Below are 18,199 nucleotides of genomic sequence, written 5' to 3' on the forward strand. Positions count from 1 at the left end.
ATAATATTATGGATAATGAATTTATAATAAGATTTTGTCATAGGCATCTTTCTGCTTCTCATCACCTAGCGAGGATATCATTTTAGATATCTAAACCAACGAGATGGATATTGAAATTACTCTTTTTTTTAGCATGTACAATACTTTTCTTTGCATTCCTGTGATATTTCATGCAATATTGTGATTGGCTAGGTAAAAAAATTCAAAATGGAAGGAGGCCAAAATCGGTTGCACGGTACAGTGCCAATGCGTAGGTTTCTATCACATAAAAAGATATACATAGCCAAGTCTGAACTCTTTGATGCTTACAATTCTCATCTTTATTTTTACTTTTCTCTATCCGATTAAACCGTATTTCTTGACAAATTCTGACATGCATATGCCCTACAGGTAGGGCGTAAGAATTGTACATGTTTGCCCTGGTCCCTTGATCATTTAAAGGTGAATAAAATGTTGGTCTCATCTTTCCTCTTCTATCTAAAAAGCTTTCTCCTTTTTTTATCTTAAAATTACATGTCAGTTGAAGTCTTTCTAGAATTCCTCTTCGATTCATTGAAATATTTGGACATGCAAAGGTACGGGTCACCTGCCCGACCATGTGGGTTTTCCCCGGGTACTCCGGTTTCCCTCCACAACACCACTCGAGCGCATTCATTCGGGCCAATAGACGTGCTTATTATAAGTTGATTCATTTTGTTTTACAATAATAAATAGAGGATACATTTAAACAGAGCTATCATTATCGTTCCAGTAAAGAAATTGACTAATAACGTTATCAATTAGAATAGATGGCTGATTTGCACGTACACTAAATACATTTGTACTTCGTCTGTTACTCTGTTCACAGTATTCATATTCAGTATAAAGCAAAGCCAGTATGTTTCGCTCCTTTAAATGGTAACGTATTACAAAGGTCACGTTTCAGACACAATATCAATCCTGTTGAAATTATCAAAGTACAATGCACCTTATCTTTCAATCAAGATAGCAAAACTTAAACGGCTTTGAATATCTAATTTCAAAACTCTTACAAATATTGATTGTGCTATTCCTTTGTCATTTTTATTATAAAGTATTGAATCATAACACCAATGAGTCATTCGAGAACATGAAAATGGAATACAAACGAAATAAAAAGCAAAAAACAAAAAAACAAGCAGTCATGAAATTCTGTTCCAAATTTGCACAATATAACATGTTTTATGTTCCACATAATTTGATTTCGTTTCAGGGCTTGATAATTATTAGTATGCATGCCACGTCTAAGTACAGTCAAACTTAGTTCTATTTAAATCCCCTGGAAATAATTTAAAAAATACTTCAGGCTGTAGGAGGGGGAAGGCGTCTTGTGCGTTGAAGACAAGGCCCACAATACAGATCAAGGTCGGGCCCGGGTTGAAACACATTATCTATAAATAAATATGTGAGGTGACAACGATACACGTCTGACTTCATAGCATGTCGCACTAGGAAATAGAACATTTCGAAATGAACGAAATCATGCTGTCAACTTAAAACTTCCCCATAGTCTTATTCCACCTGCATCTCCTTCTGAAGGGGCTGCGGTGGCCGTCCCGACACTTTATCACTAGCCCTCCACCTCTGGGTTACGAGTTTGAAACCCAGGTGGGGCATTTGCCCGGTACTGACCGTAGGCCGGTGGATTTCTCCGGTTTTCCTCCACCTCCAAAACGAGGCACGTCCTTAAATGAACATAGCTGTTAATAGGACGTTAAGGAAAATAAACCGAACCAAAAGCTCTTCGAACCTTTATGTTGTTAATGTGTCCGTCTGTCAAGGAAATCATGATACATGTAACAGGAACAAGTCCTTGAATATCGAATCAATTAGAACATGTAATCACTAAAGCTACGGGTTGAAGTCATAACTTGGATTGATATACCAGTTACTATGCAGCATACATTGAATCACAGTAATGCTCTGTACGCATACATACTCTCTATCACTGTGCATGATACAATAAAATGAAAATAGAAATACAACGCATTCAGATGTTAATCTATAATATTAATAAACTTATATGAGGTATTCTAGGTATTCTATGATATGAAAGAAACAGATTATCTTGAATCCATGAAAGAAATACTCTCGAACATTTCATGTTGTACAGTAATTAGTTTATCAGACCAAGTTATATAACTACAATAGATGTTAATACAATTAGAGTAATAACTTAATGTTAGAAACTAAATAGTGCTGACTGATCATCGGAGGAAGCTGCGGAAAGACAAGGGGGAAATAGGCGTTAGATATAAGATAAAGACAAACTGCTCTCTTTCCATTTAAAAAGAAATAAAATCAATAGTATCTACATCAAGTGACAGCTTGGACATTGCAGTGTACATAGCATGTCCTTATCGGTTGCTATGTATGCCTATGTCCATGGTGTACCCGTAATCCTGCGGTGTAATGTAGAAATGTAGGCGTTGTATCATGAGTGTTATCAACTGAATATTTTTTTTCTATTTATTCAATAGCTGTGTATGTGCTTAATTTATGCCTTATCTATGAAAGAGTATTCACAACTATGGAAATGGGACTGGACTGTCTTACTTCATAATTAAGAATGCATTAAGGTTTTGATAAATATATTCATAATGAAAACTAGGTAGTTTAAATATTCATTTCTGAAATGACGATTTTAAAATGGACAATAATTAAATCATACATGACTCTTGTTTTTGTTTAACTTTAAACTGCAAAATCTTACCAACGTTTAAATTACCCGCCATACAATATTTTACTTTATTTAATTATATAATATCCAGGGTCAATAATTTGATATTATCCAGCGGTTTAGAAAGATGTTAAGCGACATCCTATCTTAAAGTTACTTTATACCAAGGTTAGGGATTGGAATGTTTTGATGGAATCTGGTTGTATTTGCTATTGGAGCACAAGGGCATGTCTAGATTTATATTAAACAAATAGTCAGAAATACCTATATATATATATATATTTGTCTGTACTGTCGTTATTACTACTTGACAATTATATATATTGTCAATATATATAGGTATTTCTGACTATTTTGTTTTTAGATATAAATCTAGACATGCCCCTGTAATTGGAGTGATCTGTACCCTGGCTGTGTCTATTGTATATTTCGTCTTTAGCTACATGATCAGTGTAGAAATTCCTCATCAATGTGGGTATAATGAAATCGAAAGTAAAAATACAACACTGGCATTCCTATTACACTGTTGATTTCCTTTCATGATAAACTGTTCATTTCCTAATACACTGTTGTTTTCCTGAATCACTGTTGAATTCCTGATACACTGCTGAATAATGAACGACCAATCTAGAGGGGTGTCGAGTAGAAAAAAAAATCTATAAGTTGTAGCATATGCATGTTTGATAATTTCCTTAACGTGTATAAGTGAAATTCATTCAGTTTCGAGACAGGAGACAAGTACGGTAGCAAAATAAGATAAGCAATAGAAATGCAAAAGAAAAAACAAACACTTTATTTCCCAAATTGGTTTTATTAATAATGTAATAAAGCAAATAAATATCAACGCATTAATTCAAAATAGCTGTTAATATCTTAACGAATATATCATATTTCCTCCTGAAATAACGTGAAATTATAGTTAAAGATATTGTAGACTCATCACTTACTGCATTCCTGTTCTTTCTAGCAAATTTTTGCCATCTGTTATATCGAAGCACAGAAAATTAACAGTTACATATTAAAATGATATCGTTTTGTTCTTATTATTTCAAATACTGCTGAAATAATTTTCTAGACTTATACTAGGCATATATGTAAAGCAAACAAACGTTTATATTGTAGAAGTAGAAGAGTCTGATTCATATATATTATCTATGCATTCAGAAACTGTGGAGCAATCCTCCCTGATCACAATGTTTAAACACCTCACAGAACTGGGCATCATGTTGTATTGCAGGATGACGTGAACATTGAAAGTTAGTATTGGCCATTCTGCATTGAAATTTTCGTCATGAGATTTACTCAAATGATAGAATATAATTAAAATATATTATAGAACATACTTTTAACACTATAATTTGTACATAAACGGATGTTCTTACACCATAAATGTTGATGAGGAAAATATATTACAAATATAAATTATACTTTTACATCAACGAAAAAATTGAGCCTACCATTAATCTGTAAAAGGAATGTGCTAACAATAAAAAAGAGTATGAATAAATAATTACTAAGTACGTACCTATTTTATAGGACAGTTGATAGCAAAAGTTACATTTATTTATGACGTAAATTCATGTGATTCACATTGAAAAATAATATATTTTCAATATATTGTGATTTATGATCAAGACTTATGCAAAACCCTGGGATGCGTGTTATAAAAATAAACAGATAAATGTGGGATCTAGGAAAAAGCTGATGGAAAGAAGATCTCCCCTGATAAAATATGTTAATCTATCAAAAAATGGGATCCTGCATATACATGTATGTATGATTTTACGGAACAATGTATTATGTTCCTAGAGCTGTGTTTGATGAACTTGAATTATCCTGACTGTCACGTTTAATTTCTTTGGAATAGTTGCACTGTTCTCACAGAAATTTCATCATATTTTCAACTACGTAATATGCATATATTCTTCAATATTGAAGTATTGAGTAATTTTACCCTTTCTGTATTTAGTTTAACATTTTAAGTAGTTTAACATTTTAGACCATTGTTGATTTCTTGCTTTCCCTCCGGATTTCCACACACATGACACCGATTACCGCTTACAAGTTTTACAAGGGCCAAACAGATTAAAGCATGTAGTTTTATTTCGTTTTTCGGCATTTAGTTTACCTGTTTAATTTATTTTCCAATGCAAAATATTGTGTTGCCCAGATATTCCAACGTTTGAGGACCGCTAATGTTGTGACGTTTATGTCATCCTCATATATGAATCATGCCCTCGCGCAACGATTAAATGGTTTATTCATAATATGTATGTGTATGATTTAAGTTATCGAATAGACAACACAGTCTAATAGTAGAACAACATATTTAAGGCTTATTACTTATACTGATTATTTTGTTCACACTATTTAAATAAGCATTAGGAAACGTTTTGATGATATTTACAATTTGTCATTTACTTCATAAAACTCATGTCAGGGAAAATCTATTCCGCAGAACTTTGAACAATAACAAGTAGATCATGGTAGTTCTTCAATAAGATATTGAAAATTATTACATTAATAATGAAAGAAAGCAAAAGCAATCTGTATTGCAAGAACGTGCCATGCACAAACATTTTTCTCCCTTAATATAAACAGAATCTATGCGACTATGTATATATAAAGTTTATTGGCTTTTCCTCAACAAAATATGTTTTAATCACTGATTTTGACCGCTTGCATTTTGCCGGCAGAGATCTCGTCAACTTTGTTGAACAAGAAGTCGTCGACAAAATTCAAAATTCGTCTGAGGCTGAGTAGTGACAAGATGGTGACATTCTGGTTAAGGCCGATCTCGTTTTCGTAATTCTTCACCGGAAGTACATGAGATCTTGGCAGACCCATCATAAGAGCAATCTTATCCACACATTCTTTCATCGCAGGACTGAAGAATACTTTGCTAACGTCATCGGATATATCCTCACAAATTCTGTCGATTTTTGTCAAAAGTACCACCTGCGGAATTCCTGTGACAGAAAAGAGCAACTAAGCAATTAGAACATATCCAATAAGCTCATAAACCTGACTCGGCTTATTTCCTTTCATAGTAAGCTATTACAGGTTTATTTTTCAGGCAAAGCTTATTTCCGAATGAATCAACCATTGATGCAGTTAATATGGTAAGCAATCATTATAACTTATTTTGTTCAATATAACAAATCCACAAGTCTCACGGTCGGTTAAGTATCAATTACCTATATGCAGACCGATGATAAGTATGAGCTGTCATTATGATAATGTTTTTGCAATTGAGTAAAAACTGAAACAATTACAATGGAATCACAATGTACACGAATCAGACAATCAGACAATACGTAATCTTAACATTAAATTTTGTCTTTTTTCAGGAAAGGATTAATTTCAAAGAAGGCGTATTTTCAGGTCAGTTTTGCTTGTAAGAAAATACGATCTATCTTTTTCAGGATAAGCTTGTTTTTGAGGACGATTTTTTTTATAGTTTTTAGGGTATGTTGAATATCAATTACCCAATGCTAACACATTACAGACCTTCATGTATCAAGATTAATTGAAACTCTGCAAAAGATGATTGACAAAATATGGTTACTGATGATTGCTGTATATGGATTCTATTGAGTAGATTGTAGGTGGGCACACATTCTACACACATCAGAAATCAGGTCGAGTGTAAAAAATGAAAGCAATTTGTCAATCGCGACCTAACAAACCGATGCTTTTTTTATTGTGACGTTGCAATAAAGCATTGCAAGCCTGAACTTTTATTGGTAATACATTGGATATTTGTTTACAATAGCTTAAAGATATATTAAATGTCCTCGGTTTACGTTGGACACAAATCTGATGATATGTTGAGATAGAAAATACAATAAGAACTTTGAAAAAGTACAGGCTAATTAGGCAAGGTATTCCGGAAGGATGAGAACCTTCTTTTATATATCAAGTTATTTTGTCTTTGTATACTTACCTTTATAGTTCATCCTTGGTTGCATGGCTTTGATTCTTTCCCAGACTTTCTCGGGGATGACGTCAATTGTACTAGCGTCTATTACAAAAGCCACACAGTGAATTTTGTCGGAGAATGCAGGGGTTTTCACGAATCCTTCGGCGTCAGGCGAAAGTGGTATAGCCGGATTGAACTGAAGGTAATTAAATGAGCAATTTATTTATATGACAACCATTATACATAATGTTTACCCCTTATAATCATATTATCGTGTTAGATGACTTGCTGTTACATGTATATTCTTTTTTATATCATTGATGTACATCAAAGTTGGCGGTTAAAACATAAATGCTTTCTTACGTTTTAAAAAGAATGAAAAAAGAAACCAAATGTGCATGATCATTAAATAAAGATTCAAATGAAGGAAGGACGTGTTTATAACCTTGTAAGCTCTTACATTGTATCTGTCAGGCACGTGACCATCAAGTATGTATCCAACATCTTGATCATTCAGACCTTGATCCTCTTCTAGACCACGTGTGTCGCACAACCGGAAGTTGAATGTTCTACTGGCATATCCGTCGTGTATTTCATACATCCGGTACTACATTTCGAATACAAAATATATCAGACCTTGTTAACGATTACTCAAAATACTCTCATTTTTTCCCTAATGAAATTATGAATAACTAAAAGAACATTGAGGAGAAAAAATAAGCGCATGTGTAATTATTTGCGGAAACACATCTTGTTTCATACGATGCAGATACAATTTGTATCAGACATAATTTGTTTGCTACTGGAAGAGGCATATCAAACAGGTATACAATGCATGTGGTCTAGAATTTAAACTATGGCTTAATATTTGCGTAAACATGCAGATGCATTTTTACTAATTATTCATTCACTTTTACCATAATAATGTTATGTCAATGTAATTAAAATGAATGGAAATCTAATAATAATGTACTTGTAACTTATTTGATTAGATTTCGTACAAAACCAAACGCTTACAGAAGTTGTTAAACTATGTTCAGCACTCCCTGCATTAGCCTGTCCGCTGATATGTCCCCGGAAGATGGAATTGATGGTGTTGAAGTAGCTGGACTTTCCAGCCCCAACCTGTCCGACCAACAGGATCCTCGCCTGCTGGAGGTCCAGTCCGGATAACGGTTTATAACTTGCCACGTTATCCTTAATCTGCTTCTCAAACTAACCAAAAATAAAGCGTTAGATTAGTTAAAATACAACTGATGCTTATATATTTTAATGCAAGATAAACTGATTCAATATCAAGTAAAACAAGCACAGAGTTTACTATATACAGGGCTAAAGGACATACCTTACGACTCCAGTCAACATTCTCTACCCAGGGCTTTACAAGCAAATTGTACTCTGCACAAGAAAGTAATATGAAAGTAGTAAGTTAAAAAGAAACCATTTTCCTCGTTTAGAATAGCCATTTAAGTTTTCTGTGAATTTGCTTCAGAAAAGCATCTCAGCGTTAAATGAAAATCTATTGATCATGAACAATGAGATGAATTTGTTATCTTTTTGTGTATTTTTTATTATTACGAAACGATATTCACATCGCAAGTTTCGGGCTTTTGCTCATGTTAGAATTAATGATTTCATATAAATATGATAAACATGGAAACAAATTATAAGTCTTTAAACAGAATATTCACATCCCAAGTTTCGGGCTTTTGCTTATGTTAGAATTAATGATTTCATATAAATAAGATAAACATGGAAACAAATTATAAGTCTTTAAACACAATAACAAATCATTATATTCCTTATATATCAAAGTTTCTATTGAACATGTAGACTACAACGATTGTTTGAAGCAGATAATGTATAGATAGGATCAATTGCAGTGTTTTCCCGTAGTTTCTATTTTTGTTGAAATTTTGCCGTCATTTAATCGAATTTAAGTTTAAATTTTTGAATTTTGAATTAGGGTTGGGCTATTATGTCGTTGTTTTTTTCTAATCATACCACATTGTTTGGTAAACATATTATTTTGATATCACGTCTACCTTCCACGCTGTAAACCTCCAGTTCCAAGACGTTTAGATGGCCATTCATTACACTGTTTTTGTCCTGTCCTTTCATGTTGTACGTATTCCCAACATTAGTTTCACCATTTAGTGTGAAATAAGTCCCTGTTTTATTTACAGTTTCCCAGAAACACTTCAAGTCATGACCTCTTCCGAATGTTGGTCCATAATTATCCTGTCCATAGATTGCGTTGTTGCCGTCTGTGTGGATAGGAAATTTCACTGGTTGTGCTTTACCGTTATATTCTAGTTTAAATAGAAATGCCTGATCGTCAGTAATAAAGCCCCCATTTGAGTTCCAGCTGGCAGCGGTATATCCCCCATACACTGAGTTGTCAGTGTTGTACAGGACGGTGACAGTTGGTCCCTTGTAGTCACAATAACTATGGAAGGTCTGGGCGTTACATCCGTCAAGGTTGATCTTGTACAGTAACGTAAACTTATGTCTTGTTGATGGAGTTATCCATTTAGACAACTGGTCCTTGTGAGCCTGCTTTAGTAGCGTCGACATATTTTGTTCACTTCAAAAGAAGACATTTAAAATTGGAATCCCCTCTGCTGGAAAACGGTTTACATGAAATAAGCCTGAAATATCACCAGTTATTGGTCTGACATCTTATATCTGTTATACATAACGATAATTGCATCTTTACAAATATTAATCTGCATCTATAAACATAGCATTAATCCGCATATAAAATCATAGTATTACCCGGCATCGATAAATATAATATCGATATATTGACCTTTTATCATCATTATTGTTCTCTGTTTTGTACTTCAAAAATTTTAATTTAACTTTGCGATTTTTCTCAAAAAATTGAATTATTTTACACACCGGATCATTATAATCCATATTCTACAATGTATTTAAATTTGTTTACGTCACCTAGAAATTCATCCACATGTTATTATTTAGTTTCTATTTATTACGGAACGAAATGTAATGTATCAATAAAATAAAGATCATTTGTTTACATCATGGTTTAATACAATAAAATATCATCAGTAAGATAACGCTTTTAATACATTCTTTTATTTTAAGAAAACTAAAACATCTACACGCTCACAATCAAACCATAAGGAACACGAAGTATTCGATGTAAAACATAATTGTTTTTAAACCAATATTTCGATATATTCAAAAAAGGAACTATTTGATAATATCCTAAGGCAGCTGACAGGATTAGATTTAGCTAGGATATATACATGACATTTTTTATTGTTTGTTCTATTTTTTATTATTCATGATTATCTCGAAATATTGGACAAACAATGATGTAATACTTCCCTTTAAGTTACGAACTGAAGCAAATCAGGAAAGTCTGATTTACTGTTATAGAGATCTCTTATATATGTATGAAGTCAAGTTATCTCTAATTTGGAAAAGAAATGACAAAGCATAACGTATACCACTGTCTGTCTGTCTGTCTGTCTGTATGTTCTGTTTGTCTCTGTCTGTCTATTCTGTTTGTCTCTATCTGTGTGTCTGTGTGTGTGTGTCTCTCTCTCTCTCTCTCTCTCTCTCTCTCTCTCTCTCTCTCTCTCTCTCTCTCTCTCTCTCTCTAAACCGATTGTACGTGTGTGTATCGTTTCTCCTGGGAATGATCATTAACATATACTTACTTCAGTACAGTTTCCTTCTCAATCAGCTGGACTTTGTTCTATTCTACTTCTGGATATATTGATAAGTAACGGAAATCACAACACAGGAATTCAAAAGCTGTAGTCGTACAATTGGTCTCACGACACACACATGTTTAAATTCACCTGCTTCACTCACCAGCAACCGAGTGTATTTAAAGCGTATATGCATGCATGTGTGATTTATGTTTATCTCTATTCCCCGGTCAATGTAGATAACTTTGCATTGATAATTTGAGATAACATACTGTTTGCTTTGTTTGTTTGTGGTCTGATTTCCAGAAATTTGCATTTTTACCTCTCGTTATCTAAGTTTTAGTAATTGAAAGTACAACCAAGCATTTTCAGAAATACATGTGTTGGGCGACATGTACAAACAGTTGCTGCTCTCTGAAGCTTCACATTGCACATACATGCCCTACACTGTGATATAAGACGGTTACTTGTATGCAACTCTGTATATTGGTTAAATGCATGTTATTACGTCATCAACAGTCATATGTGCTGTTTGTCATATGGCTGTGTCAAAAAGATGGATACACGAAACAACGAATCACCAAAAATTTCATGAAAAAAATGGCTAAAAATATGAATAGATATCGTAGCTTGGTAACCAAGTTCGATATCAATAAAGGAACACATTCAACATTTTTCCGGTTTCTGCACAATTACATCATATAGTGTGAAAATTCACCTTGACCAAATATGTTGACCATGATAATATTTTGCCCAATTTTCTGGCAATCTAACGTTTCTCCTAGAAATTATGCTCGTGTGAAATCTTCAAGTGGTAAACACTTGTTATACTGATAGTTGTTAGGACGCTTGTTAATATAGTAAAGCGTTAATATAATTTTAACGCTTTCATGATCTCGTTAGGATTAAACTATAATAAGCATATCAAAAGCGGTACCCGTTTTACGACACTTTAACTGAATATATATCGAATTGATGAAATGAGGTAAAGTAGTGATATTAAAGGGACATCACGGTAAAAACGTTGTTATTTTCATTGAATGTACGTGTTTTGTTCCTTTCCAGTTATGTTTCTGTGCTGTCCCAATGTTCACAGTCGATCCCTATGTCCAGCTTGACCACTTGATTTAGTTGGGAATACCCCTCTAAATTTAGTGCGCAGAAATTATTTTTAAATCATCACGTGATAGTTTTGAAATCGAGACAACACAAATATTCCATCTGGGTTAGTTGGATAACAATATTATACAGTGTTTTAAATGTTAAATTACATGTTCTGTATATATTCCGGAACACATATTGATGTGCACATAAGTGTAAACACTGTACATATAGTAAAGTGACAGTAGCGATGTACTGGTACAGACTGTATACATATTACTGAGTTTGTGTAACTATTACCGACTTTGTGTAAATATAACTGAGTTTGTGTGACTATTACCGAGTTTGTGTAAATATTACCGAGATTGTCCTGACCTACTTTCCAGCAATTAAGCAGAATACAAGCAGCATCCGTATTACTGCTGTTTTCATGTTTAAACTGTATTGTACTGCTGCCCCAGTTTAATTCTATGATTGTGTTTGACCCATTTTCCTATTATTCTCTTCATTACGGAAGCTTTTATCGTTTTCAACCGCAGTCGATTCACATTGCCATTTTATCGTATTTTTACAAAATTAACTTATATTTAGACTATTGATCAACGAATTGTGATAACCTTTTTATAATTAATAATTGATGTTTTTATGTACATCTTTCATCAAATTCGAATGGTTATTGTTCATAAGGATATTTTTTTTTAAAGATATACCCAATAATATGAAAAAATACAAAATAAAGATTGGTTTACCGTGATGTCCCTTTAAACTATAAAGTTCATTCTCATCAATTCAAATACTGTATATACCCACTCCATATATATTTTCGACACGTTTAGGTTTTTTTAATCTTAACAGAAAACACAAATCATCGGGATTTTATGAATTCGTAATGAAAGTATAGTAAGAGTATTTTGTAAAAAAAAAATAAAACATACTTATCTCTCAGTTATGAGAAATGTTTCTTTTTTTCACACTTTTGTTTTTATCTACATGTTGAAGAAAATGCAATTATAAAGAGGATCATGTGTAAGGCTTTCATTTGATTATCTGAATAAATGTTTGAATTTCATTCTGCTGTTTCTGTTGAAAATAGAAATACGACAGATCTCACGCAAATGGCTACAATTTACTGAAGTGTTTGAAACAGGGAATCGAGTATGTTATTTAATCATTTATTTTATACGGTGTTTTACACTCTTTATATAGGCATAAGATTCATCACATGACAAAGTAAAACTACATGATAAAAGATGATAACAATGAATATCGGTTATGAGATTTGTATACGGGATAAGATTGTCTTAAAGGTTTGTAATATTTCAACCTCGTTTAAAAAACAATTTAAAAAGATAAAAACTGCATAGTCTGTATACCATTAATCCTTAAAACAGATGTTTACACAATAAAAGTAACGTTGAAAAGTTTATAGATAAGCATTAAGTTCACAGGGTGGTTGGTATTTCTATAATATTATGTAATATTTCTATACTTTTATAACTAAAAAAAACTAGGAAGGAAAAGCTTGACATACGAGAATGTTCCATGGATTGTGTCTACTACGAACAATCGACAAGTGACATGTTTTGAATGGGTTGCTAGATAGTGCCACGTATTATATAATATTACTCTTGCTTAACAATTAATAATTTGTGTACATAATTCATGAACATTAATTTAGTAAATTATTAAAAGAAGCGATTTTCATCTTCTCACCCTGATATCTTTACATCTGTCCTTTTCCCTCCCAACTATTTGCTATCTTTCTATATAAATCAATGTAACCATTTTGTGTCGTTATCACACTTTCTGTAACATATATTTGTGGAGAGGGCTTTTCTAAGTTGTAATAACTTGTGCCCGATCCATTTGTTTATAACAATAAAATATGTTCAAATCAAACTAAAAAATATGTATACAGGTTTAGTTTAAAGCGTTAAAGAAAAATGTAAGAAGGATTTATACAAGTTTTTTCATGAATAATGATACTAAGGATCACCCCTAGTAATTGCAAATTGTGGCCATATTGGTAGACAACAGCAGCACTACACTTTCAGCAGAATTTTAATGTTCAATAATGAGATCAATATTACAATGATTTTGCACATTAAGACTGAAATCAAGCAAAAAATAAATATTGATGTTTTTGGAGGGGATACGCTTTCATAATTAGCCATAATCAGTACTTCAAAAAAATGATACTTCAATATCAGAACTGTTTAGAATATATTGGACATCAAAATCATTAATATGACAAAAAGTTATAGGAACCGTACAAACATCAAATTAACTCCAATACAGTATTCATCAGATACGAATATTATATCTAATTATTATTTTGTTTTAAATAAGTAATACTCTGGAACACGCCTTGATAACTTTGTCTTAAATAAGTGAATACAATCCAACAGGAACTTATTTTCAAATGCTTACGTAAGATCTTCAAATCCTGCATTTTTCACATTAACATCAAATGAACAAAATTTCTCCGTTAACCGGCCAGTCTGTGATCCGCCCTATGGAAAACACTATATAATGAACCTTAAATAAGCGGACACCTGTCTTACGCGGCCAACGGCCACTAACATCTGCCCTCATCGTTGTATCGTCCTGTATTAAGCGGCCATTTTGTCCGGAAGTAGACATCCGCGATGATCACATGGCCAGGTATTTTCATCAAATTCATCGAAACTTTTATCTTTGTTGGTTTTCATTTCAAAATAAACTGCACACGGTATATTGTTATCAATATCAATACGTGCATTATAATATGATAAAGTGTAGAAAAAAGAATTGGGCAACAGGCCGTTTCCGGCCAACCATTCTGTATATTAATGTCTTAATTCAAATTCTTTAAATCAATTAGATTCGCACGGAAACTCCACAATACATGAACATGTGTAACTGATTTCCTTTTCTTACATTGGCCCTATCTATTCATTCGTATTCAAAGCATCAATTTTGCCTGCTGCGATCTCGTCAAGTTTGTTGAACAACAAGTCGTCAACAAAATTCAAGATTCGACCGAGGCTGCGAAGTGACAATATGTTGACGTTCTGGTCAAGTTCAGCCTCACATTCATAATTCTTTACCGGAAGTACATGGGATCTTGGCAGTCCCATCAAAACGGCAACTTTGTCCACACACTCTTTTACCGCGGAACTGAAGAATACTTTGCTGACGTCATGGGATATTTCCTCACAGATTTTGTCGATTTTTGTCAAGAGTATCATTTGAGGTACCCCTGTGTATGAAACAAAATGTATATAATGTACGAGGGGCAGATGACATCTTAATATAGCTTAAGCGGACCACTGTACACTTCGGTATGAAACTAATGTATTATGAAATATGCAGGTGAATACACAAATACGATGGCATACTTACCTCTATAATTCATTCCTACTTGCATTGCTCTGATACGTTCCAAGACTTCCTCGGGGATGACGTCGACAGTACTAGCGTCTATAACAAACGCCACACAGTGGATTTTGTCTGAGAAAGTAGGTTTTTTCACGAATCCTTGAGCATCAGAGGTGAACGGTATAGCCGGGTTAAACTGTAGGCAACAAGATTAAAGTCACCGTAAGGTCACTTTTAAATCATACACTGGTTGTAATATTCAACTTAAATTATTTTGAACACTTACATTGTATCTGTCAGGCACGTGACCATCAAGTATATATCCAGCATCCTGATCATTCAGACCTTGATCTTCTTTTAGACCACGTGTGTCGCAAAACCGGAAGTTTAAGGTTTGACTGGCATATCCGTCATGTATTTCATACATCCGGTACTATAATTCAATTACATATGATAGTCTCTATCAATTTTTTTTTTTTTTTTTTGCAAGGGGTGGGGATGATCATAAGTTCACCAATAATGTTAATAACGTAAAAAGGCCATTTAAATCAACCAAGATAGTCAATCAATTTGATAGAAATATATCAAAAGCATGGAACTATTGAACTTTTAATTTCGATAAACACTTTTAAGTATATATATTATTTGATTTACATTCGTTTAAAACTTGTACGTGTATAATTATAATGGGACATAATTTCAATGAAAATGTAATTAATTATTAAATATTTAGCCTAAACCAAATGCTCACGGATGTTGTAAGACTGTGCTCAGCACTTCCGACGTTGGCCTGACCGCTGATATGTCCCCGGAAGATGGAGTTGATGGTGTTGAAGTAACTCGACTTTCCAGCCCCGACCTGTCCGACCAATAGAATCCTCGCCTGCTTGAGGTCCAATCCGGATAGTGGCTTATAATTTGCCACTTTGTTCTTGATTGTTTCTTCAAACTGAAAGAACGTATATGCTGTTTGATACTTGACCTGTTCAATGCATCTTATGTGGTATACTAATGTGATATAACGTCCTTCTATACCAAACTTAACTTAACGTTCCAAATATAGTGGGATCAGTTGTTAGGCCGACTTACCGTAGCACTCCAATCAATATCCCGTACCCAGGGCTGGCTAAGCAGGACGTACTCTGCATGTGAGAAAAAATGAAATAGAAGCCTAATATTTTTATCGAAAACAATGGCAATTTTATTTCATATATAATTACCTTAGAAACGGCAAGTAAAATGAAGAGGGTTACAGTGCTGTTTTTCTTTGATCTTAGATACAAGTGACGTACATGAAGGTTGTTGGTGAAATTGTTCATAGTTCAAGCTATCTTATGACCAACCAGCTCACCTGGACGGAAGTTTCCCTGCATTGAATTTTAATTCTCGATGATCGTATCAGAACAAATCCTAAAGCTCAATAGCCCCATCCCCCACCCCCACCCCCCCCCCCCCCCCCCCACCCCCCCCCCCCACCCCTCCGATACGTATATAGTTAAATACCTCTTGTATTTGTATAATCGTAATGTTTATTTCAGTTATTATCCTACTGAGGTTGTCATTGTTGTTTACCTACACTCATCGACCAGTTATGAAACCAATGCAATGTTATTAAGAGACAACATATGCAAAATGCCGCCCACTATCGTATTTTTCTCTCTTCCTTTTTTGTGTCTGTCTAATTTTCAGTTTCCTGCACTCAACAAAAGTCTTCTTTTAAGATATTTTAAAAAGAAATGAGATAGATCCGTCGATCTCTGACATTAGAGATTAATCCTTCTAGTCCTTCTTGCAAATTATAATCTCGAAATGTGAAATAATACCTCGGAAAAGTAAATTATGATCAATTAAACACCAAGTAGAGCATACAAGTGGAATCTTTGAGAGAATATTCCGATAGAATAAAACAAAATCTGAAATCAAAGATGGCTGCCCGGTGACAATTTTTGTTTTTTTTAATTATTCAAAGAACTTACTTCTTACGTGAAATCCAATGCCACTTATTCGGACAGTTAAGCATTGTTTTCTTATAATTAGTTAGTAAACACTAATGGCCGGACGGGGGCCTGACGGACGGATAGAAAAAAAATGTAATTTGGCGAGGAAAAAATTAGAATAGATTAGAATAAATTTGATTTTAGTGTATCATATCTCTACTTTATTTACACTATATTCAAGTTAATTGGTTCAATGTACTACTTCCCTCCTTTTTGTTAAACCTCGCTTTTCTTCTACGCTAAGTCCTGTGTGTTAGTCTTGGAGACGACATATCAACTAGAATGGCGTTGTCAAGATTGTCAGAGCTAGATGAAAGTGATTTAAGGTCCCTACTTGACATAAAAGATTCTAAAAACACTAGGAAAACAGTGAAGGCCTCTATTGCAGTATCAGTGCATTATGTTGAGGCAAGGGTATATCATTAATCGGCCCTTTTGCTACAGTGTATCAAAATGGTGGCTGGGACAATCACATGGAAGCTTCTTTCACAGCTTATGGTTTAAAAAAAGATATACTAAACTAATTTCTCCAGTTTGTATGGGTATAAAAAAGGGTTAAAGTATGGGGTTGGGTGATAAAGCATGTTTCTGGTGTTCCGGGACCATGTATATTTCCGAGGTGAACACCAGAAGCTTGCTATATCCCTCAAACCCATACATTAACTGTATAATGACGCCTACCTTCCACGCTGTAAACCTCCAGATCTATGACTTTCAGATGGCCGTTCATCACACTTTTGTAGTCTTGACCCTGCATGTCGTACGTTTTGCCAACAGAGGCGTAGCCGTTCAATGCAAAATGATTACCAGATCTATTTACGTTTTTCTTGAAGCAATACAAGTCATTACCACGCCCAAATATTGGTCCATAATTGGCGTATCCATAGATCGCGTCTGTGCCGTTTGTTTTGTTAGGAAACTTCTGTGGTTTGGCTGTTCCACTATACTCCAATTGGAATAGAAATGCCTTCGCATCATTGATATAGCCATCACTGGACGTCCAGCTTACAGAGGTGTAACCCCCGTACACAGAGTTGTCAGTATTGTACAGGACGGTGACGGTTGGTCCCTTGTTGTCACAGTGACTATGGAAAGTTTCGGCGTTACATCCGTCACGACTGATCTTGTAGAGTAAAGTAAACTTGTGCCTTTTTGAAGGCTTTATCCATTTAGACAGCTGGTCCTTGTGAGCCTGCGTTAGCTGTGTCGACATAGTTTGTTCACTACAAATGAATAGAGTACATTTATAATTGAAACATCTACTGAAAGCAGAAAACATTACGTTAACCGGTCCTTCAATATCACCTGTTATTGTTCTGAATTCTTATATCCACTACACATATTGTTCAAAGACTTAAAGATTAGTATAAACATAGTATTATTTTGCATCTATAAACATAATAGTAATCTATTGATCTTTAATCATTATTACATG

At 33.9% G+C, this 18,199-nt stretch overlaps 2 protein-coding genes across 2 annotated transcripts; both read right to left on the reverse strand.

Annotated features, from left to right (window-relative positions):
• Nucleotides 1-3,502: 3,502 nt before the first annotated feature.
• Nucleotides 3,503-9,197, reverse strand: LOC117317466 (interferon-induced protein 44-like). Its single transcript, XM_033872313.1, has 6 exons — nucleotides 8,666-9,197; nucleotides 7,966-8,018; nucleotides 7,638-7,835; nucleotides 7,081-7,227; nucleotides 6,645-6,816; nucleotides 3,503-5,667 (listed from the first exon to the last, which is right to left on the reverse strand). Exons 1-6 carry the CDS (start codon nucleotides 9,195-9,197, stop codon nucleotides 5,357-5,359), a joined length of 1,413 nt encoding a protein of 470 aa, XP_033728204.1. The 3' UTR covers nucleotides 3,503-5,356.
• Nucleotides 9,198-13,450: 4,253 nt separating this feature from the next.
• Nucleotides 13,451-17,977, reverse strand: LOC117317563 (interferon-induced protein 44-like). Its single transcript, XM_033872428.1, has 6 exons — nucleotides 17,446-17,977; nucleotides 15,857-15,909; nucleotides 15,519-15,716; nucleotides 15,054-15,200; nucleotides 14,792-14,963; nucleotides 13,451-14,648 (listed from the first exon to the last, which is right to left on the reverse strand). The coding sequence occupies exons 1-6, from the start codon at nucleotides 17,975-17,977 to the stop codon at nucleotides 14,338-14,340; spliced, it is 1,413 nt and encodes a 470-aa protein (XP_033728319.1). The 3' UTR covers nucleotides 13,451-14,337.
• Between the last annotated feature and the right edge of the window lie 222 nt (nucleotides 17,978-18,199).

This window comes from Pecten maximus, chromosome 1 (genome assembly GCF_902652985.1).
Source record: "Pecten maximus chromosome 1, xPecMax1.1, whole genome shotgun sequence".
In the NCBI taxonomy this organism is placed as follows: Eukaryota; Metazoa; Mollusca; class Bivalvia; order Pectinida; family Pectinidae; genus Pecten; species Pecten maximus.

Bases quoted from the DNA above. Each gene is read 5' to 3' on its own strand.
- LOC117317466 (XM_033872313.1), bottom strand. From the start codon at position 9,197: ATGTCGACGCTACTAAAGCAGGCTCACAAGGACCAGTTGTCTAAATGG. The intron at 7,836-7,965 runs GTATGTCCTTTA...ATTTTTGGTTAG, and splicing joins ATGTTGACTGGAGTCGTAAG to TTTGAGAAGCAGATTAAGGA. The intron at 7,228-7,637 runs GTAAGCGTTTGG...TTCGAAATGTAG, and splicing joins AACATAGTTTAACAACTTCT to TACCGGATGTATGAAATACA.
- LOC117317563 (XM_033872428.1), bottom strand. From the start codon at position 17,977: ATGTCGACACAGCTAACGCAGGCTCACAAGGACCAGCTGTCTAAATGG. The intron at 15,717-15,856 runs GTAAGTCGGCCT...ACGTTCTTTCAG, and splicing joins ATATTGATTGGAGTGCTACG to TTTGAAGAAACAATCAAGAA. The intron at 15,201-15,518 runs GTGAGCATTTGG...ATTGAATTATAG, and splicing joins AGCACAGTCTTACAACATCC to TACCGGATGTATGAAATACA.